General features: G+C 44.6%; 1 protein-coding gene across 1 annotated transcript in view; it reads left to right on the forward strand.

The window, feature by feature from the left end:
• The window catches only part of negr1 (neuronal growth regulator 1), a gene marked incomplete at both ends in the record, with an annotated part of 419,156 nt that overhangs the window by 342,882 nt on the left and 53,404 nt on the right, over window positions 1-22,870 (forward strand). Inside the window, 2 exons of the mRNA XM_084307725.1 lie at window positions 3,443-3,591; window positions 18,935-18,979. Coding sequence (XP_084163851.1) covers window positions 3,443-3,591; window positions 18,935-18,979 — 194 coding nt within the window. The remainder of the gene's footprint in view (window positions 1-3,442; window positions 3,592-18,934; window positions 18,980-22,870) is intronic.

Here is a 22,870-nt window from a genome sequence, read left to right on the forward strand (position 1 = left end):
CATACAGTGAAATGTGGTTGGCCATGCCCGCTACCATTGTGCAATAAAACAATAGTAATAGTAGTAATAATAATAAGATAACTAGAATAGACATGGTAAATAGACATGTTAATAAATGGCTTAAAGGCACTGGATCATATGTACACTCCTATACAATGTGCAGTTTTTCTTCTATGTCCCTATGCTATACTTGCTGTTACTAGTAACTATACTATACAACAATCACGACAAGTTATTTTCTTAAAGTCTCATTTTTCCTTCCTTTAAAGTGTCCTTTTCTTGTGTGTGTAAAGTGACCTGTGGTGCGTTTGTGTGTGTGCGAGTGCAGACTGTTGTGTGTGTGTGTGTGTATGTGTGTGTTCATGTGTGCTTGTGTGTGGAAAGATCAGTGTTCATTGTTCTGATGGTCTGGGGGAAGAAGCTGAGCCTTAGTCTCTCTGTTTTTGCTGTGTGTATGCGGAGGCGCGTGCCTGACCGCAGCAGCTTGAACAGGCTGTTGTTGGGGTGGTGAGGGTCCTTCATTATTCTGCAGGCTCTGGATTTGCACCTCTTATTGTATAAGTCCTGCAGGGGTGGTAGTGCAATACCCGTAGTCCATTCTCTGTAGAGCCTTCCTATCCTGGGCAAACCAGGCAGTGATGTTCCCAGTCAGAATGCTCTCTACAGCCCCGGAATAGAAGGAGTGGAGTATCTTCCCTGATACTCTGAACTTCCTTAATTGTCTCAGGTGGTAGAGGCGCTGTTTCGCCTTTTCTTTTTTTTACGTTGTGTGAGTTGACCATGTCAGGTCCTCTGTCATGTGGACTCCCAGGTACTAAAACTGCTCACCCTGTCTACGATAGCCACATTTATCCACAGTGGCTTGTGTGTCCCCTGCTGTATTCTCCTAAAATCCACCATCAGCTTCTTGGTTTTACCAATGTTCAGGAGTAGGCTGTTATCCCGGCATCAACGTGCCAGTACATCAACATCCTCCCGGTAGGCCTTCTCGTCATTGTTAGAGATCAGCCCCACCACCACTGTGTCGTCCGCAAACTGCACTATGGAGTTGGAGCTGAACCTGGCCACACAGTCATGTGTGTACAGTGAGTACAGCAGGGTGCTTACAACACAGCCCTGGGGGGACCCGATGCTCAGGGTGATTGAGTTGGAGGTGTGTCCACCCACCATGACCGCCTGGGGCCTGTCGGTCAGAAAGTCCAGGATCCAGGCGCTCAGGGTGGGGTTCAGACCAAGATCAATCAGCTTGTCAACCAGTCTGGTGGGGACTATGGTGTTGAAAGCTGAACTATAGTCAATTAACAGCAATCTCACATAGCCCCCCTTCTGACTGTCGAGGTGAGAAAGGGTGTTGTGCAGTACCTGGGAGACTGCGTCGTCAGTGGACCTGTTTGTCCTGTATGCAAACTGCAATGGGTCCATGTTACTGGGGAGGGAGGCTTGACCAGCCTCTCAAAACATTTCATGACCTGACCACAGAGGTGAGTGCCACCGGTCTGTAGTCATTTAGGGATTATAGTGGACACCTTGAAGCAGAGTTGTTGAGAGTTGGTGGTAACTAAGCGCATTTATAAGGGGTGTCATGGCCAGCGTCTCTGGTGATCATGGCAGCAGTGCTATCCATCAGCAGGGCTATGTGAGATGTTGTACCAGCAAGATACATCAAATTTCCCCAAGATAGACGGGAAATTGAGGAGACAACGCAGGAGTTATTTAACGTTGTCGGCTTCCCCAATGTTGTGGTCGCTATTGACTGCACTACTCTGTTCCAGTTGTACCACCATGCTAAAATGAACATGTTTTTAGAAATTGGAAGCAAACATAGTCAATCAACACCCAGGTGGTAACGTCAGTAATATAATACGAATGTGGTTGCCAAATTCCCTGGGTCTGTGCACGACAGCTACATTTTAGGAACAACAGTCTATACGGAATGATGCAAGACATGGATGACAATCCCTGGTTACTGGGTAAGAAAGTTGTTTTGAGAAAACGTTTGTGCTATAATATTCATTGCAAATATGTGGGGGAAAAGTATGTGCTTTTGTATCATAGGTGACCAACTCCAGCCATGGCTGATGCTCCCGTGCATAATCCTACCAACATTGGAGAAACGTACAATCAGGCTCACATCAGAACGTGCAATGTGATCGAGTGCACATTTGGCATCTTAAAAAGCCAGTTTAGATGGCTCGACCATAGCGGTGGGGCAATGCTATAGTGCTATGGGTTAGGTAATAATCCCAATAAAGAGAATAGAACTTGCACACTCATATGCTCGAGAATAAACTTTTAATTTATAACGTTTCGTCAGGTCCATGAGGAGTAGACGCTGGAAACTGGTCATGTCCGCTTCCATTTGTTGTGCTAAGCTAGGCTAACGTGCAGCCAGATAGCTTTCTACTGAACGCACAGAGAGGACACTGGTATCTATCTTATTGTCTCTCTCTGGAGAAGACGATAAGCAAATTTCCCAAAATGTTAACGTGTTCTTTTAAAGGTGCTGTAAGTGGTATTTATTTTGTTTAGATAAGTGTTAAATACCTCTACATTCCAACAGCCATCACTGATATAGAGTGTTTGGTCAGTAACATAGGTCTCTCAGTCCCTCCGCTCTGCAGTAAACACACAATATATTTGCTGGTATCCCTCCCACCAATTTACTTATTCAAGAAATCTTCCCAAGCCAAATTTCTTTACTGCACTGGCAGATTATTTTACTTGTTTCAAGGGGGGAAAAATCAGATCAGTTTTGCAGTGTGAAGTTCTCTCTCCTGATTGGATAAAGTGGGAATGCGATACCAGCAAATGTATTGTGTGTTTACTGCAGAGCGGAGGGACTGGGAGACCCATGTTACTAACCAAACACTATATACCAGTGATGGTCAGCATCTAGAGCTATTATTTACATGTATTTAAAATAATAAATAGATAAAATACCACTTAGAGCACCTTTAAATACATACTAAGCTAACATAGCTACAGTATAAACATGACTCAGAATGTCAGTAACTTAAATACTTAGCTAACGTAACTACTATAACACAAGAATATCAGTCAAATTCAATACAGTTTTCCTGCCAGGAGTGTTCAAACTGGTGTATCCTGCGTGTCGACGTTGCGTGGAAGTGTGATTGACGTTGATGTCAACCTAATGCTTGTGGGACACCACTAGGGGGCAGAGAGGCTAAGTGTGAGTGAATGACTGATGAATGAGTCAGTGACTTTGCATCCATTGCCAATGAAACATTGCCAGACTTTATACCTGATGACATCACAAGTTTGAATCGCATTTCTCTGGCTTTGGGAGAGAGTCGCTCGTGTTCACAAATATCGACCAAGGCCAACTTCCCAAGGCCCTGGTGATAACACAGTGGAATGCATCATTTTGGGTGGTGTTCCCCTTAATTCATGCTGTTGTTTGCTTTGTTCTACTTTCCAGGATTCTCAGGGGTCAGGGCATCGAGATCAAGAACCTCAGCTCCAGATCTCTCCTCACGGTGACCAACATGACAGAGGACCGCTACGGGAACTACACGTGTGTCGCCACCAATAAGTTGGGGACATCCAACTCCAGCGTGCCTCTCATCCGTGAGTTCTCTCCCCGTTCCCCCACCTCTCGTGGCTGACTGAGAGCGTGGCTTCGGTGTGCTGATAACACCTGTGTTGTGGATGCGAATGATGTGAATGTTTGGACCTGACTAAACATCAGAGAAGGTTAATGCAGTGCTCCTGCATAAATACCCCAGAGTTCAATTCACTGCTGTCACGGGAGTGGTGCCCAAACAGGAAGTGCATCATTGAGTGCATTGTGTATGGCAGTTTTCAGTGTCCCGATTAGTGATAATTTAGTGTATGTATGGGAGTTTATGGGTGTGTGTGTGTGTGTGTGTGTGTGTGTGTGTGTGTGTGTGTGTGTGTGTGTGTGTGTGTGTGTGTGTGTGTGTGTGTGTGTGTGTGTGTGTGTGTGTGTGTGTGTGTGTACATGTGCGCTAGTCTATGATGCGCATGTGCATGTCTACTGTATGTTCCTGCAAACAAAAACAATGATAGTAGGGTAAAGGAAATAATCATATTTCCCCTCACCCTCCTTTTTTTAGTGTGAGGATGAGTGAGGAGGGATGAAATTCCATTTGATGTATTTCGGTAATGAAATATGAACAGGTAACTTAAATTATTCACTAGCAGTGTGCACCGGGGCCTCTGATGATTACATTGTCCCCTTGCAGGCCAGGGCTCTCACAAGACAAAAAGATATTTCTGTATCAGCTGCAATCGTCAAGGGAGTGTTCTCCGCTCTCCTGTTTGTGTAGCACAAACATCAAAGGCTCGCCTGAGATGCTCAAATGGATGATCTTAATGTGAACCTCAAAGGTAGAGTGGCAAAGAGCCCCCCCTATCTATCTCTCTATCGCTCTCTTTATCTCTCTCTCTGTATCTCCCTCTCGCTTTGTCTCTCCCTCACTCTCTCTCTCGTTTTCTCCCTCCCTTCTCTCTCTCCCTCTCTATATTTCCCTCTATCCCTCCCTCTCTCTCTTCCTCTCTCTATCTCTCTCTCTCTCTCTCTCTCTCTCTCGGTTCTCTCTCTCTCTCTCGGTTCTCTCTCTCTTTCCCATGACATCCCTCTCTAATGGTAGAAAGGCTGATTCCTCTGTCGCCCTTAATGATGACAGACCATCGCCGCGACGCGGCCTCACCGTCACATCGCCACAAATAACAAAAAGCTTGAGGTTGGAAATTACCACGGGTGACTTTGGATCGCTGTTCTGGAATCAGTCGATAGCTATTGACGAGGCGGAGGTGGAGGTAGACGAGGTCATGCATATTTAATAGAGCATCATACACAGGGGTGCATTTTAAGTGGCCATCAGTGTACTGTGCATATGTGTTGTTTGGTGTTTGTTTATAGAAATCCCTGGATAATTTATCTCAATCGTGACGCTTGTGTTTTAATGTTTTTTACGCCAGATCGTGCTTGTGGCATTATTACTGTTTCACTGGCTTCTTGATGGATTCTAATACATGTGAGGTCTTGGATTATTTATGATCAGTTCAAGCAGGGGTCATCCCTGATCAAACACCCTTTACGCTTTTGAAAGCAACAGAGGGAGGAAATCTAGAAAGCCAGAGTAGAGGGCTGCCTAGTATTTCTCTTAACATGGTTTAATGTAGAAATGTACTCATCCTTCTTCGCTGTAAATCCACTTTTGCTACTCGCCTAAAAGAATAGGGGAGATCTCTAAATCAGATCTGTAAAAGTCTGGCTGCTATCGCTACGAGAGGAAGAGTGAACTTTGGAAAGCTTACACTGCAAAAAGAAAAAGCCTGTCCTCACTTGTTTCAGTCCAACAGAACTTGTGAAACAAAAATAAAAAGCCTGTCTTCACTTGTTTCAGTCCAACAGAACTCTGAGTAATAACATCTTGAAATAAGGCTGCTCACTTTATTTATTTAAAATTATTTGAATTTTTTAAACCTTTATTTTGCACTCAAACTATTGAAGTTGCCCTCATTTTCAACTGTCGAGCTTACAGGATAAATGTGACCCGGCACGGTCTAGCCCCCCTTTTTAATGAGCTCACGATTAGTCTGAAAATGAAAAGATATTGCGTAATTCAGAAATTGCTCGAAATGGAGATATTGGCAATTTTGAGTGCTTTGAAATGGTCTCTATCTGTTTCCTTATTTGCAAAACTTAATATGACTTGTAAATGTGTTAATTATTGTTTGATTTTCCGATTATTTTCCTTGCTGTGTGAAAAAACTACAGTTGTCGGGAGTGGCTAAGTACTTTCTGTCTCAGGTGTCGGAGAGGAGATGCAGAAATTACAGCTGGCACCCAAATCCATTCCGAGCCAACAGGCCCAGTACCTTGTTGGCAGTGTGAAAATATGCAGAGAAACATTAATATCTTAGGAACCGTTTGTGTTCAATTGTATCTGAATCGGAAGATTATCTTCTCTCCGTCAAGGGCAGGCATCTACTCCAGTGCGCGCTCCGCTGCTTGTGCATAACGGAGTATAGAGAGAGGACTCTATCGGGTCGCGGACTGGTACCTGGCCGTGGATCATGTGGTACCGAGCCGCAAAGAAAGAATAAAGTTCTTTAAAATTAAATGTATTTAATTTTCATTTGTCTTCCGGGTATTTTATTTAGAAAAACACCCACTTCCGCCCACGCCTACTTGACTCAGTCGCAGGTTTTTAATAAAGGCTGGCTGGCAGTGTGCATAAGGCATATGTAATAAAGGCACAACTGTTAGATTATTTAAGTTCTCTAACGAATGCATCTATTCCAGTCGCAGGTGAGACAGGCTCGTTCTGCTTGCTCATAACGGAGTCCCTGTCACTGACTGAGGGCAGCGCACACACGATACACACATATACCACGGAGCGACTGTTGCTCACGTCACAATAACAAAGCCACAGCTCCTCCGCAGCTCACCTGGAGAAGGGGTTAGGTGTGTTGCAATGTGGGTAAAGTAGCACTGCATGCATCGTTAAGAGAAACAGTCCAAGCCTTTGAAGCTCCGCCGCTCTAAACAAGCGATTGTGGTATCATCTTGGTTAATAAGACATAGATTGAAAAGCATATGCCCCATTTTGTACAAGTGATGGCTTATTTTGAAGGTATGAACCTGTACTTTCATATCATGTAAAAAAAAATTATTTTATTTTTTACATTGCTCAACAAGACCCTAAACTCTGCGCCTGGTCACAAGTAATTCAAACTGTTGAATATAAAGGTAAAAACGTAATAAAAAAAAGTGCACAACAATAAAATAGGCATTGATAAAAACACAATAAAAACAATCAATTCTGGCGAAACGCAAATAAAAACAAAAATATAATCTGTTAAAACAATTACACAGTGTACCAGGAAGGATTAAACGTAAATGTCTCATCAAGCCAGATCATTTAGCTTGTTTTGGGAAAATCCTTGAAACAGTCCGTATGTGGAGTGGAAAATGTCACATGGTCTCACCCCATTGACAAATATTCACTCCTATTTTCTGAAAGGATTCTGCACTATACTATAAGCCATGTTTCCAAGGCAACCAAACGGAGGACAGCTCGTTCGGTTGTCACCTTGAAAGGAAAACGGTGGTGAAAACAACTCGTCTTGGATGTGTCGACTCTGCACACCATGTGAGTTTAGCACCGATGTCTGTCTCGTCTGGCGGGAGTACAGTCAGATGGCCGTGTCCCGAGAGTGCGTGTGCAGGCGTTGTTGTGGTGGCATCCACTTCCTGCTGGTCTGTGTCGGAGCGCGTGGGCTTCTGTGCTGTTAACCATTAGCCCGAGAGATCACAATCCCTTTCCGCTAACCACCGTGATTCAGCCCAGTGTTTTTTAAGCTCTGTTCAAGGCTAAAGCACTAACTAGGTTTCTTTGGAAGAAAGATAAAGTACACTTTTATTTGTGCGTTTGTGTGCGTGGGTGTGTGTTAATGAGTCGTTGCTGTGATGTCTTCTGCTCAAAGCATTGTCTCTTACCTCTGAAGAAAGCAGCGTCCACAGCCATGAGTAATTGGGCAGATGAGAGAGTGGGATTCCGCTCAACCCAATTGTCCACATTCCTCACTTAACACAATAGTTAAACTGGAAGAAACGCAGCGAGCTTGCTGGAATGAACGGATTAAGAAACAGTGAGCAATTAATCAAGAGAGTTTTGTGTGGATGGACAAAGATGCGATTGATTCATTCATATCTGTACTAAAAGGCTCTTAATTATAGATTCCGTCTCAATGTATTTTAAACCCTTAAATGTTTTATATTAAACAATTTGTATAAATAATGTTTTCTTCCAACAAATCATCCACTAACCTATTGAAGATGGCTTAGCAGCCTCTCTACACCTTTACCCTCATTGACAATGCAAGGATCTATGAATATGCACATTGACAACAAGCACCTACTCAGCGTTCTGTGTACGCTGAAGGTAAACGTGTTAAGTTACTAGTACTACACATACCTGTGACCTCACACATGTCAAGGCAGTGCAGAGAAGCTCTCCCTCACCAGGGGAAGAATGTGAAACAGGTGCTGTTGCCAAGTTATGCACAAATAACAATATGTATCGTCAAAACCGTGCCTTCAAGAGGAGTTGCCCATAAAAAAACTGTTTTTGAGTGGAGGGGATCTTTAACTCTCAGAGGTTGCAGTGTTTTGTGATATTTTAGGTTTGCCTGGTCAACCTTTATAAAACTGCTTGTAAAATCCCAACCCTGTATTGTACAATGAAGTGATGTACATCTTTCTTTTCAGAACAACCTGGGCCATCAGAATATATGTGATCAGTTTTGTCAGATCAAGGTATACATGTGTTATCCCACTATATATTAATATCAAATATATATATAAAAATATATATCAAAGAATTGTATTGAAAAAAAACAGAGCACAACAAAGAACTAGATTTGTGTCTCCAAAGATGTCTTCTATCAAGACTTAGGAATCAGGGGGGGGGGGGGGAGTAAAGTCCTAACTTATATGCATAAAGAATTATTTACATTTTTGCCATATAAGTTGGTTCGTTTTTCAATATGTATTTTTATACCAAATTCAAGTTCAACGTAAACTTTTATAAAAAATGCTTGTAAAACCTAAACCCTGTGTGTATTGTACAATGAAGTGATGTACATCATTCTTTCATGGCACTTCAACCAGCCTGGTGCCTGCGTGAGCAATAGACACCAAAACACACTCAACTCAGACGACAGTAGGGCTGAGCCCAAACATTCGAAGGTTCGGACCTTCGTTCGTTACGTTGGCACTCGAATCTTAATTAATGGGTTCGAACTTTTTTTACACAAAAAATATATCAGAATGTGATATCAGAATATCACAGTACTATGTTGTGTTTGCAATCATTTGAAAGTCACGCACGAACACAGACACAACACAGTCTAGTCGAGATGAGGAGGGGTCACCATCCATTATACATTATCAGGAAATGAATCAATCATGCAAAAAAAAGAGAGGCAGAGAGAGAGACTCACTCACACTCACCCGTCTTATTTCATAATACAACGTTTCCGAATGGACGTTTGGATTAAACCAATTGTATGCAGTGATGCTGAACTTTCCCAGCGGAACACAAGTTACTTAACGTTACACAGGTATGTTATTCCCGTTAACTCTTTCTGCGCCATACCCGACATATGTTGGGTTTTGTCGCCAACCGTTGAGCGCCATACCCGAGAATTCTCGGGTTTTGATAATTTTTTTTTATTTTAGTTTTTTATTCAAAACAGTCACACGGACCTTGGTGACTCATCTGAGTACTTGAAATTGCAATGACGATTGAATCCCGCCAGGTGGCAGTATCACCTACCGTATGAACATGCATATGGCCCAGCTTAGTGTGGGGTGACCCCAGCCCCCAAACAACTATAAGGACTCACTCTACTAGTAGGTTGCGAGCAGCTGTGAGCAGGACGACAATGGCGATCGCCTAGAGCGAACTATTGGATATTATGAAAAAGATTTAAATGGATTATATGGATGATGATTTTGGACGATAAGTTGCGTTTCCTAACGTTATATGTATTGATCCTGTTCTGATTCAAGACACTTGGACTCGAAGTGAGAAATGGAGTACTTCTAAATTTTTTTAAATCTTTTTCCCCCATCTTTTTCCATTTTTCTCCCCTCCCAATGTTAGTCGTTATGCCAATTCCCAATCCCCTTCCTGGTCGTTGCGCACTCTACCCTCTACCATCCATCTGGGAGGGTGGAGACTATCACATGCTTCCTCCGACACCCAGCCCACCACTTCTTTTCACCTGGCAGCGCGGACTCTCACTGGGAGAGTGTAACGTGTGGAAGGTCACACTACCTCCCTCCAGATCCTTCCCTCGCTGTGCAGGCGACCTGACCGAACTGTAGGAGTCGCTGTTTACAACGACTCAGAACCACCCACCGGCTTCCCTCCCGCTGACTCTGCCAATTGAGCCAGGCAACGCTGACAGCCGGATTCGATACCAGTGTCTCTCGCGTTGGTGACAAGCGCTTAGTCCGCTGCGCCACCCAGCCGCCCCAGGTATGTCTATTTTACATCTACTTTACCGAAACTCCATCATAAAACATGTGTTTGTATGATCGCAGCGTCGGAAAACGACCCCCCCCCCCCGAAGATTTTGTGAAGATTAATATGGTAGTGTATCTTTTGACAAAGGCAACGTCTATTTTTTACGTGTACTTTACCGAAACTCCATCATAAAACATGCGTTTGTATGATCGCAGCGTCGGAAAAAGCATACGCTGCACAAAACACACTTTATCTCGCAATCTAGAAAACCAGCCTGGATTATTTTTAAACAGGCAATGTTTAGCTTGGGATTGTGCATGAACGAGGGTATGTATAAACAAACTCTTTTGTACATGTTGGAGTATACATTTTTACAGAATTGTATTGTCTCCATAGCTATAATATAAAATATACTATAGCTCCGCAAAGATCGTGAAATATCGTGAAAATGGTAACAAGAAAACTGGCGCCAGGGAGTACAGATGGGAAAACGGCGTGGCAGTCAATGAGTTAAGCTATGCACGTTTATCTTGCTAACGTTAAGATAGCAGGAGCCGTCGGCCAACAAAGATGTTGTTTCAACAAATGGATTCACAAAATGGATTACCATCCAAACGTTATTGAAGCCTCCCGTGACCAGTAAGTAGGTACTACTACTTTTAATAACCGCAGCAATATGTGCATATGTTCTACGTTATATTTGTAAATGTGCGCTATGTGCCTAAAATCAAACCTCGACAGTATTGAACCAGAGAAATTATTTAGGAGGACATTTTTTGCATGATTAAAAACTATGGTTCGAACGTCCGTTCGAAAAACCCTGGTGAAGTTTGAATCCCAAAAACAGGCTTTGGGGACAGCTCTAGACGACAGACAGTAGCTCCTCTTCCCTCATTTTTCCCCATTAACCTCTCTTAAAGGCCCCATGAAACCAAAATAGATTTTACCTTCTTTTATCACATGTGTCTTGCTATGATTATCACTTATACACCAGTATGTATCCCAACAATGACAACAAATTATTGTTTTAGTTATTAATGGTATTTTAGAGTTTGTAATTTTCCTTTTATTTCCTACTAAAACAATACAAAAATGTTGATGAGTCATCCTGCACATGGGGGCGTATACTAATTTAGCATCCAATGAAATGCTTTCTAGAATGACATTTACAGCACATTGTAACTGAGCTAGCATTTGGCCTCTTTAACTAAATTGAAAACATTTTCAATGTTAGCTTGCTACCTAACGTTACTAACATACGTTGCAAAAATGTGCTCGCTAGCTAATGGGTCGACAGTAATGCATATGCGGTGCTATTGGCTACTGTAAACGCCCTCCATACCTTTCTGTTTTTACATGAAGCGCATAAATACATGGAAGCAAATGGCATCCTGCTGACTTTAAGACAGAAGACATAAAGTACACCCAAAAGAAAAGTTACTGTAGTCACAAAATTACATTTGAGCAAATTAGAGCAGGAATAATTTGTCAGTTTTGAATGTGTCCTTCAAAATCTAAGTCAAATGATCAAAGAGAAACAGAAACATGCGGCCCGACGGCAGAAACAACAGAATCAGCGCATTGGAGCACAGAGACGTAACTCAGAAACTGCGAGCGGAGAAATACGATGACGTAGATTGTACTGTAGCCGAGTGCAGGAAATACTGGGAGAAAAAACACACAGAGCAGGGAGCGTGTGAAGAGCAGAGGTGGGAAAACCATTTGTCTGGAGGAGAAGGATTCAGCGAGCTCCGTCTGTTGTGTCTGTGGTGGAGTCTCTCTGTCTGTTGTGTCTGTGGTGGAGTCTCTCTGTCTGTTGTGTCTGTGGTGGAGTCTCTCTGTCTGTTGTGTCTGTGGTGGAGTCTCTCTGTCTGTTGTGTCTGTGGTGGAGTCTCTCTGTCTGTTGTGTCTGTGGTGGAGTCTCTCTGTCTGTTGTGTCTGTGGTGGAGTCTCTCTGTCTGTTGTGTCTGTGGTGGAGTCTCTCCGTCTGTTGTGTCTGTGGTGGAGTCTCTCTGTCTGTTGTGTCTGTGGTGGAGTCTCTCTGTCTGTTGTGTCTGTGGTGGAGTCTCTCTGTCTGTTGTGTCTGTGGTGGAGTCTCTCCGTCTGTTGTGTCTGTGGTGGAGTCTCTCTGTCTGTTGTGTCTGTGGTGGAGTCTCTCTGTCTGTTGTGTCTGTGGTGGAGTCTCTCCGTCTGTTGTGTCTGTGGTGGAGTCTCTCCGTCTGTTGTGTCTGTGGTGGAGTCTCTCTGTCTGTTGTGTCTGTGGTGGAGTCTCTCTGTCTGTTGTGTCTGTGGTGGAGTCTCTCTGTCTGTTGTGTCTGTGGTGGAGTCTCTCTGTCTGTTGTGTCTGTGGTGGAGTCTCTCTGTCTGTTGTGTCTGTGGTGGAGTCTCTCTGTCTGTTGTGTCTGTGGTGAAGTCTCTCGTTCTGCCTCTCTGTCTGTGGCCCTCCCTCCCGTTTTAGTTGTACTTGATGGAACTGAGCTTGGACAAAAGACAGACCATTCGCTCCAATTTCCTCCAGCTTAATTGGCCAATCTCTTACAACCCCCCCCCCAACCACCACCACACACACACACACACACACACACACACACACACACACACACACACACACACACACACACACACACACACACACACACACACACACACACACACACACACACCCCTCAGTTTAGCTCCTGGAAGAGACCCACAATCCCTCCTCCCTACTCCCCCATCCTATTCCTCCTCCTCCTCGCCGCCGCCGCCTATCTGACCCAAAATGTGACAAGACTGACAGGCAAGACGGAAACTCCTCCTCTCTCTCCTCCTGCTGTTCATAACCTCCCCTGGCAGACGAGAAGGCTTGTGCCTGGCCAGTGGGTTAATGAACGTTGTGTTCGTTTGACACGCCTATCAATCGCTGCCCGTGTAGGTGTCATTTCCACACACGTCTCCTCATCCGCCATTGTTGTTGTTGTCGTCGTTGCTGTTGATGATGATGATGATGATGATGATGGTGTTGTTTTGTTCCCTGTCCGTGTGATTTGTACCTGGGTCACGGAGCAGAGATTTCAGATAAATGGGGGCCAACGGTGGAACCTGAAGTGTTAGTTTGTGTGTGCGTGTGCGTGTGTGTGTGTGTGTGTGTGTGTGTGTGTGTGTGTGTGTGTGTGTGTGTGTGTGTGTGTGTGTGTGTGTGTGTGCGTGCGTGCGTGCGTGCGTGCGTGCGTGCGTGCGTGCGTGCGTGTGTGTGAGAGCGTACGCAGCAACATGATGGAGGAAGGGGAGGTCTTTGTATAACTGCGTTGCCGGCTCTGGTTGTAGCGTTGTGGTGGTAAATCTCCCGCTTATATTCCTTGTATCTGCATCTACGCCATCAGCAGACCAGCAGGTTCCTCATGACAACATTAGCACTGCATGTGCTTTGGAGCATAAACAAAACTAAAGATCCGTTTGACACGTGGCTTCCATTTTTCATTTTAGAATATCTAGCTATTGAATGTTGATCAAAAGTCAATATGGTACGGTTGCAAAGAGCTAGAGAGGAAATACTGTATAAATGTCATATTCCATTATCGTACCCCCCCCCCCGCCCCCAAATAGGTTGTTAATATGTTCCCTGTCATTTGAATTTCTGCATTTCCATACGTCTGCAATCCGAGAGCGTAACATATTTTTTTCAGGATTTTCCAGTCACACTGAGATATGAGGTAATGTTTGCAGCTGTAGCGTGTGGTGCGGTCATCCTGTGCAGCCCAGTGGCCCAGCCCCCCCCCACAGAGCCCAGCCCAGTCGGATACTAGACACGCCGCTGGGAATGCAAAATGGCTGTCCCTGGAGGCGCAGTGGTGGATGGCTGAACCCGGTGCATGGCTGAGCCCAGTGGATGGCTGAGCCCAGTGGATGGCTGAGCCCAGTGGATGGCTGAGCCCAGTGGATGGCTGAGCCCAGTGGATGGCTGAGGCCAGTGGATGGCTGAGCCCAGTGGATGGCTGAGGCCAGTGGATGGCTGAGCCCAGTGGATGGCTGAGCCCAGTGGATGGCTGAGCCCAGTGGATGGCTGAGCCCAGTGGATGGCTGAGTCCAGTGGATGGCTGAGCCCAGTGGATGGCTGAGCCCAGTGGATGGCTGAGCCCAGTGGATGCCCGTAGGATGATACGCTCGCTGAGCAGCATTAACAAGGACAGTGTAGGAATAACAAATGATCTGGCTCATACATTAATTAAATATTTAACACCTGCTGTTGCATCATTATAGGAATATAGGGGGATAAGGGAAGAAGGGAGAGGAAAAAAGTTAGAATATAACAGCTAGGAACGCGATCATGCGTGAGTGATGACTGATGCTGAGGGACAGATCAGACGTAGTATGAGGCACAATTAAAAGCACACATACATTTTGTGAAAGTGGGTATGGATGGATGGTGATTTTAATCTTAATCTAAACGTCTTGGTTTAAATCGACAACCAAAAGCCGACATCCTATGAAACATGACTCTGTTGCACCCGGACACCATGTGACCACGTCTCTCCCGCTGGCGGGAAAACTGAAGAGGATGTTATTATTACCTCCTACCCGAGATGAAGTAGACACAGAGGGGTAATGTGTTCCATATATATGAGATGATGGGCTGCGTTGTTGAGTGTGAGAACAGGAGTCCCAGTCAGTCTGGGGGCTTTGAAGGAAGATTGCATGTCAAAAGATATCATGCTTCGCAGTAATCGAGGAGTGTCTGAGAGATCGGTGATTCACTGGAGAATTCGTGTTCAAGTATGAATCAGATAGCACCGGCCTGCCTGCTCGGGAGGGAGAAAGAAATTAATAATAAAAATCACATATCTACGATCCCCAGAGAAAAGATGAATTTGACTGTTTCCCACCAATATACTGAAGGGAAATAGCACATCATCGATGGAATGAATGAATACTGATTCCAATGCATTTCATCGCCGTTCAGAGAAATGATGAAATCAAATGCAAGCAGATGTTTCATTGTGACTGGCATAATGGCATCTCCTTTTAAGAGCAATACGGTTGTCAGGCAGTTGTTAGAGCACTTTGGAAAAGGCAGAAACCTGGTAAAGGCCAGAGTGGACAATGTGAGTACTTGCCGTGCAATCGAAGTAGCCATACTGAGTGGCCATGTAACTGGATTAAAATGAAGACTCTAAGCAAGCTTTGGAATACGGTCGGCTGGCCTAGATACAGCTCCCCACTGTGACTGTATAGAGGAAAGAAAGTGTTTTTCCCTTCACCACATTTATGTCATCACATAATACACATATGTGTGAATGTAATAATGGAAGCCCCGGTTTCCCTTGTGACGGATAAGCTCCTCCCCTCACGTGGAACCTTCTGGAACAGGTGTTCTGCACGTCTGCGGGTGGGAGTACAGGAAGGTTGACCATCGCGCGGCGCAGTCTTGTTTGTTGTTACTTCAAACGAACCTCTCGTGAAAACGTACAGCTGCATAATGCATGGAGGCGTTTTATGTTAATAACCCAACTCATGGGGTTTTATTATGATGGAGTTGAGTATAGCTAGATTATTAATATAATTACGAGGCGTAATTCATGCTCGACTGCGTTTAAGGTTCACACGGTATAAATATACTGTATCTTTCTTTACCACAAATGTGAATACGATATAATCATCAGATATCATAATCATCGCCATTATTCGTGGCATTTGAAATATTCATTGTATATATAATTGTTATAGAACGGACATCTTTACTGCACCTTACTGACCTTTGAAGAGACACACCGGTAACAGTGGATTCATCGTTCTGAATCCCAAAGGTCACCCATAGCTCAGCCTGAATTGAGTTCATGAGGTAATCAGATTGGGACTCCGTTCTTCCCTCCCTTGAATCAGTCAGTTAATCCCCCCACCCCAAAAAGAGAAGGACATGAAAAGGAGATAATTGTATTAGAGCTGGGCGATATGGCCTAAAAATAAAATCCCAGATAATTTTTTTTAAATCCGATTTACGATTTGAATAGATTTTTTTCTCTTGAAAACTAGAAACACCAAGGAAATCATTCAAATAACCTTTGTTTTTATTTGACAAAAAAATTATTATCAAACCAAGATGAATGTCCCTATTGGGATTGAAGCGCAAACCTAACTTTCACCAATCTTCACTTTAAAAAAAAATTATAATAATATATATATAATATAAAAGGTTACTCTTGATCAAACAAAGATGAATGTCCCTATTGGGATTAATAGTGCAATAACTTGCTTTTTCACCAAACTTCACTTAAAACAAATAAAAGGTGCCTCTTGATCATCAAACAAGAATGAATTTCCCTATTGGGATTAATAAAGTGCAAATCTAACAAATCTAACATAATTTTTTGTAAAATAAAAGGTGACTAAAAAATTTAATAAAATAAAAAATCTTTTTTGAAAATCGATTAAAATTTTTCAAAATCGTCCTAAATCATTAATCGATAATATCGATTAATCGCCCAGCCCTAAATTGTATGATAATCTATTAAATGGGGACATCTAATAGGCCGATGTGATTAAAGAAGTGCCCAGTGTGACCCCGGCACCATCAAAGTGAGTGATGGTAAGTCGTTTGGAAGAAAGCAGATATTAGAACAGTCAGGCCTGCATTAACCCTTTCACTACCACACTACAGAAGGGTAACCTTTCACTACCACACTACAGAAGGTTAACCCTTTCACTACCACACTACAGACGGTTACCACACTACAGATGGTTAACCGTGTGGTAGTGAAAGGGTTAACCTTATGTAGTGTGGTTGTGAAAAGGTTAACATGTTGTCATGTTGCAGTGACAGGGTTAACCTTCTTTATTGTCACAGTGAAAGGGTTAACCCGTGTGGTAGTAGTACTAGTAAAATAATATCTAACCTTGCTGGCATGCACCTGCTGACCTGTTGTACAAAACGTGTAAGTCGCTTTGGATAAAAGCGTCAGCTAAATGACTAAATGTAAAAATTTAGTGAAAGGGTTCAACAAAAACAAGAAGCCCCTTCAGGACTGGAGTTCCCAGGTTCCCTGGATCCCATAGGACAAATCAGTCTGACGTCAAGTATGCTAGTGAGACTTTGTTTTCAGTTGCCTATTGCTGTCCAATTCAGCACTGGACAGTGCCCCGCCCACACACACTCAGCAGCTCAGAGTCAGACATTCAGCACTGGACAGTGCCCCGCCCACACACACTCAGCAGCTCAGAGTCAGACCTTCAGCACTGGACAGCGCCCTGCCCACACACACTCAGCAGCTCAGAGTCAGACCTTCAGCACTGGACAGCGCCCTGCCCACTCACACTCAGCAGCTCATAGTCAGACCTTCAGCACTGGACAGCGCCCTGCCCACTCACACTCAGCAGCTCAGAGTCAGACCTTTAGCACTGGACAGCGCCATGCCCACTCACACTCAGCAGCTCAGAGTCAGACCTTCAGCACTGGACAGCGCCCTGCCCACTCACACTCAGCAGCTCAGAGTCAGACATTCAGCACTGGACAGCGCCCTGCCCACACACACTCAGCAGCTCAGAGTCAGACCTTCAGCACTGGACAGTGCCCCGCCCACTCACACTCAGCAGCTCAGAGTCAGACCTTCAGCACTGGACAGTGCCCCGCCCACTCACACTCAGCAGCTCAGAGTCAGACCTTCAGCACTGGACAGTGCCCCGCCCACTCACACTCAGCAGCTCAGAGTCAGACCTTCAGCACTGGACAGTGCCCCGCCCACACACACTCAGCAGCTCAATGTGCAGAGTGTCAGAGGAATACAGTGCTGCTGCTACTGCTGACACACTGTCAGTTTAGTGTATAATAAGCTTCCTCTCCCCGCCTTGCAATCTGGCCCTCTTACCATCTGGAATTTCAGGTAATACTTTTTTTCTCTGTCTGTACGTACAGACGGTCAGCAAATGTGACGTTTGAATGCAAGTAAAAACATGTTTAAATAATAATAAAATAAACTGCGTTGCAGCACCAATGGCAACCAGATAAACAATTAACCCTTTCACTACCACACTACAGCAGGTGGTAGTGAAAGGGTCAACCTGCTGTAGTGTGGTAGTGAAAGGGTCAACCTTCTGCAGTGTGGTAGTGAAATGGTTAACCCATTTGTTGTGTGGCAGTGAAAGGGTTAACATTATGTATTGTCGCAGTGAAAGGGTTAACCGTTTGGTAGTGTGGTAGTGACAGGGTTAATGTTGACCTGGCTTCTATTCAAGACCGACCGACCATCAAGCGCGTGGCCAGACCCAGCCAGTACCAGGGACAGGCGTCTATATGGGCCTTGGCTTTTCATTTGTTTTCTACATGGAAAGTCTGTCTAAAGAGAAGTCGGTTCACTCTGCCTCTGTCTTGGTCAAAAAGGATCATTTTGTTTTAGTAAAATGCCTTTTTTCCACTTTGACCAGGCTTTATGCATGTGCCATATAGTGGTTTCTGCACAGAGTCAGATGGGATCGTTGTTAATTTAAAGCATCTTTAAAACTCACTCATAGATGCAATAAATTATAGTTTTTACTCGACATACAATCACATCAAATGTTGTGATCTTCAGAAGTGTTGCCCATATTTATTGTAACATATAATATAACTGATCATACAGACCGCATCTGCACCTTTGATTACACTGTTTACTTGCTCAGGGGGTGAATTGTGTTACTCTTGTGCATGTTGAGGTTACCTATTTAACCCTTTAACCACAGACAGCACAGCAGTCCTGCATGTGGATGTTACCGCTTTAACCCTTTAACCACAGACATCAGTTCTCCTGCATGTGGAGGGTATCTGTCTCCGTCCCCCGTCTCCCGTTTTGTCCTTGCATGCTTTTCTCACCCTTTTTCTTTCCTTTTGCGTCTCCATTTCTGTTAATAATACATAAATGTCCTCTCCCCCCCTCCCCCCCTTTTCCCCCCTTTAGCAATAATTGAACCCACAACCGCCACTAGTGCTGTCTCGACCCCAGGTCAGTATGTCACCATGCAGTAACACCAAAACCCAGCCAAAGAGGTCCGCCACCTCAACACTAACCCCGACCCCAGAAATCTCTCTCTCTCTCTCTCTCTCTCTCTCTCTCTCTCTCTCTCTCTCTCTCTCTCTCTCTCTCTCTCTCTCTCTCTCTCTCTCTCTCTCTCTCTCTCTCTCTCTCTCTCTCTCTCTCTCTCTCTCTCTCTCTCTCTCTCTCTCTCTATCTCTCTCTCTCTCTCTATCTCTCTCTCTCTCTCTCTCTCTCTCTTCTGATTGGCTGGCTGGGATGCTCCATTGTATGTTTTTCTTTCGTTTCGTTCTCCTCTTCTGTTTACATCCCGTTCTCCATGCGAGCAGCCTCTCTCATCGCACACGCCCCCACCCCCCCCCCGCCCGCCCCTCCCCTTCCGTGACCATCTCCCCCTGCCGGTGCGGTGCACCGTGGCGTCATCTGACATGACTGCTCCATGTGCCTCTGGGTCGGAGGCTTCTCCCCCGAATGCTGATGGCTTTCTTCTATTTGGCTTCCTCACCACCACCCCCCCCCACCTTCGTCAATGCTAGCTAAGTGCAACGTGCATGAAAGGCAGGATGCTGCTGGTAGGAAGGCCCTTGTATGTGTTGTTTGCAACATGCAATCCCTGCACCCTCTCTATCTATATCTCTCTGTACCCTATCTCTATCTCTACCATCTCTCTCGGCCCTCTATCTCTCTCTATCAGTATCTATATCTCCCCTCTCTCTCTATATCTCTCCCTACCATCTCTTTATATCTCTCTCTCTCTATCTCTCCCTACCATCTCTCTCTCTCTCTCTCTCTCTCTCTCTCTCTCTCTCTCTCTCTCTCTCTCTCTCTCTCTCTCTCTCTCTCTCTCTCTATCTCTCTCTCTCCTTCTGGAACATCCGGCTGGTGCTCTGCCACCTATAACCCGTGCCGCTGCTAGTGCTGTCGCTGGTGCTACACCGCTGTCAATGTCGCCCCCTTGTTTTTCCACACACACACACACGCACGTGCACGTGCACACACTACCCAGCTGCTTTCACATTACAGCGCAGGGTATAATCCCTTCTGCCCCGCCGTCTTTCCTGCCTCTCTAATGGTTTTAAGCAAGTCGCACAATGTAATCGCTCACGCTGGTTACATTATGTCTTTTGCTTAATACCGTTCACACACACTCTCTCGCTCGCACACACACGCACGTCCTCGCGGGCACGCGTTAACATGCAAACGCACGCACGTGTTTTCATAAAACACGCACATGTGCACATACCCTTTGCACACATGATTACATACTTGTATGAGGATTGACGTCGGATGAGGAGCGTTACCCGCGGGTTCTGTGTGGAGGCGCCCATCGTTTCACGGTGCATTTTCAGGATTGGCCTAGATTAGCATGTAGCTCTCTCCGGTTACCTTTCTATTTGAGCTAAACACAATTATCTGTAGAGATTGTGTCTGATTGTTAAAGGCAGCTCTGTGGCGGCAGCCGCGTTGCGGTCCTCAACTCTCATTTGATGTAGCGCTTGCGGAACAAATGACAATTTCATGGCCCAAAGCAACGCCGGCAGACGAACTAACTCGACGCCCCACTGTTCCGATTTTGTTCCGACTTCCCAAATTGCATGTGGAGTCATTTTCTTTTCTTTTTTTTTTGTTATACGGTGAGTGGCTCGGAGAAGGGAATTGTTTTTTTTGGTGCTTAGATCCTCAACCCTCTTTGTTTTAACCAAGTCTGCTAATTCATTTCAACAGATAATTATCTTCTTTCTTAATTTCCCCTGCGAAAACAGCTGGGGGAAGATGTTTGAGCCAAATAGTCGCTGCTCAGGTGAACCATGCAGGAGATGAATTGTTCACCCCCCCCCCTTGGCACTAGAAGTATATGTTTCAGCTCATTAATAATGTGTAATAGACAAGAGCGCTTGTTACTTCTTGTGTATTGAGAACGCAATTCCAATTAGCAGTATGATTCACCACAGGGCAATAATTCAATATCTTCATTTGTTGTCTTTCGTCTGGATCATCATTATTGTGATGAACGCATGCCATTGTGACAACATCTGATAACAATGTGGTTGTCTAAATTAATGAGCACTTAAACAAGTGATATCTGTCACAAAACAAACGTGTGTCGTTTGAAAGGGTTTTGGTTTGATATCACATGTATCACACAGTTAACATGGACATCAATTGGATTATATAACACATGGATTTGCACATAAACAGATGAACCTTTATTTAAAGAGATCAAGAATAAATAATTCACTGTTAAGAAAAGCAGCTAAACCAATGAAACATTGACACACAGTGGTTTGTGCTCACGGTTCTGAACTGATTAGTGACTAGGGCTGGACAGTATTACAGTATACCGAGACAGAAAATAACAACATATCCATTTCAATACAGTCGTATGATTTCTGCTCTGTATCTGTTTGACACATTGACACTGTTCTCCCGTTGCAGTTCATAACTGTCCATTTGGTCAGAGAATTACAGTAATCACTTTCTGGTTGGGCGTGTGTCATGTGAGCGCAGTGCGAGAGAGGGAATCGTCATCACTCAAGCTGCACTGGAACATTGAACCCTTGACCTTAACGGAAACCACTATGTGCTTTGTGACTTTTGCAAACCTGAACCTTTGTGACATAATCATTGTACAACTACTAACGTTACGCACGGACATGTCCTGTCGCCATTGGGGATTCCCTAGCATGGTGAGTTGACTTTCATCTCTAAGGTGATGTCACTTCTACTTTGCTGACATTTTGGATTGCATTTGTGAGACTAAGGCAACTGTGTGTGTGTGTGTGTGTGTGTGTGTGTGTGTGTGTGTGTGTGTGTGTGTGTGTGTGTGTGTGTGTGTGTGTGTGTGTGTGTGTGTGTGTGTGTGTGTGTGTGGCCCACGGCAGGTAGAGCATCTTCGTTTACCATATCATTAATTATGTGCAGGACACTAATGGTGCTCAGGCTCCACGAGGACAAGCCGTATCTAAAGACCACCCAGTGTGCAACACATACTGATGTTACAACTTTATGTTGCCTGCCTTGATGTCAACACTGGCCGGCCGCGCACCATCAAGTTTGTAGCGTCAACATTCTAGAGAGCGGCAGAGGGCAGTCATGCGACAGTGGCTCGGGAGGTAGAGCAGTCGTCTGGTAATCTGGATGTTCCCGGTTCGATTCCCACTCCTCCCGGGCAGCGTGTCGAAGTGTCCTTGAGCAAGACACTTAACCCCGCATTGCTCCCGATGTGCAGATGTGTGAGTGAATGGGTAAAACTGTGAGGAACAAATTGTAAAGCGTTTGGATAAAAGCTGTTACATAAACACCATTTACCATTTAGCATTTAGCAGTGGGTAGATCAGGGCAAACTGGACAATGTTTTACAGGCTCAAGAATGTTACAGCTCTAAACACTGTTGACGTGAGACACTGTGTTGTTGAGGTGTCTCAGGGACACATTAATTCCACGCCAGATGGGATCATGTTTACAACATGATTAATTTAGAGCTCCGAGGAGTAGTGAGAGAGAGTTGAATAGCATGTTAATATGTTGTGTAAGCGTCATGATAGACTCTGTCTGCTTCTTGCTATCTTATTCTCAAAATACATGCCCTCACTTGGTTCTATTCTTTTATTTAAATTTTTTTTTTGTATCTCTCTTTCTCTGATTTTTCTCTGTTTTTCTCCCCGTCCCAATTTAGTCGTTGTGCCAATTCCCCCCCCCCTCCCCTACCTGGTTGTTGTGCGCATGTTCTCCTACTGGTCGGTACAAGGGAACCCTGAAGTATCGGCACGCTTCCTCCTACACGTGCGGCGACAGTCAGTGGCTCTCTTCTCACCTGGCAGCGAGGGCTCTCATTGGTGAAGTGTAACGCGTGGGAGGTCA

This window comes from Notolepis coatsorum (assembly GCF_963971535.1).
Source record: "Notolepis coatsorum genome assembly, chromosome: 2".
Taxonomy (NCBI): domain Eukaryota; kingdom Metazoa; phylum Chordata; class Actinopteri; order Aulopiformes; family Paralepididae; genus Notolepis; species Notolepis coatsorum.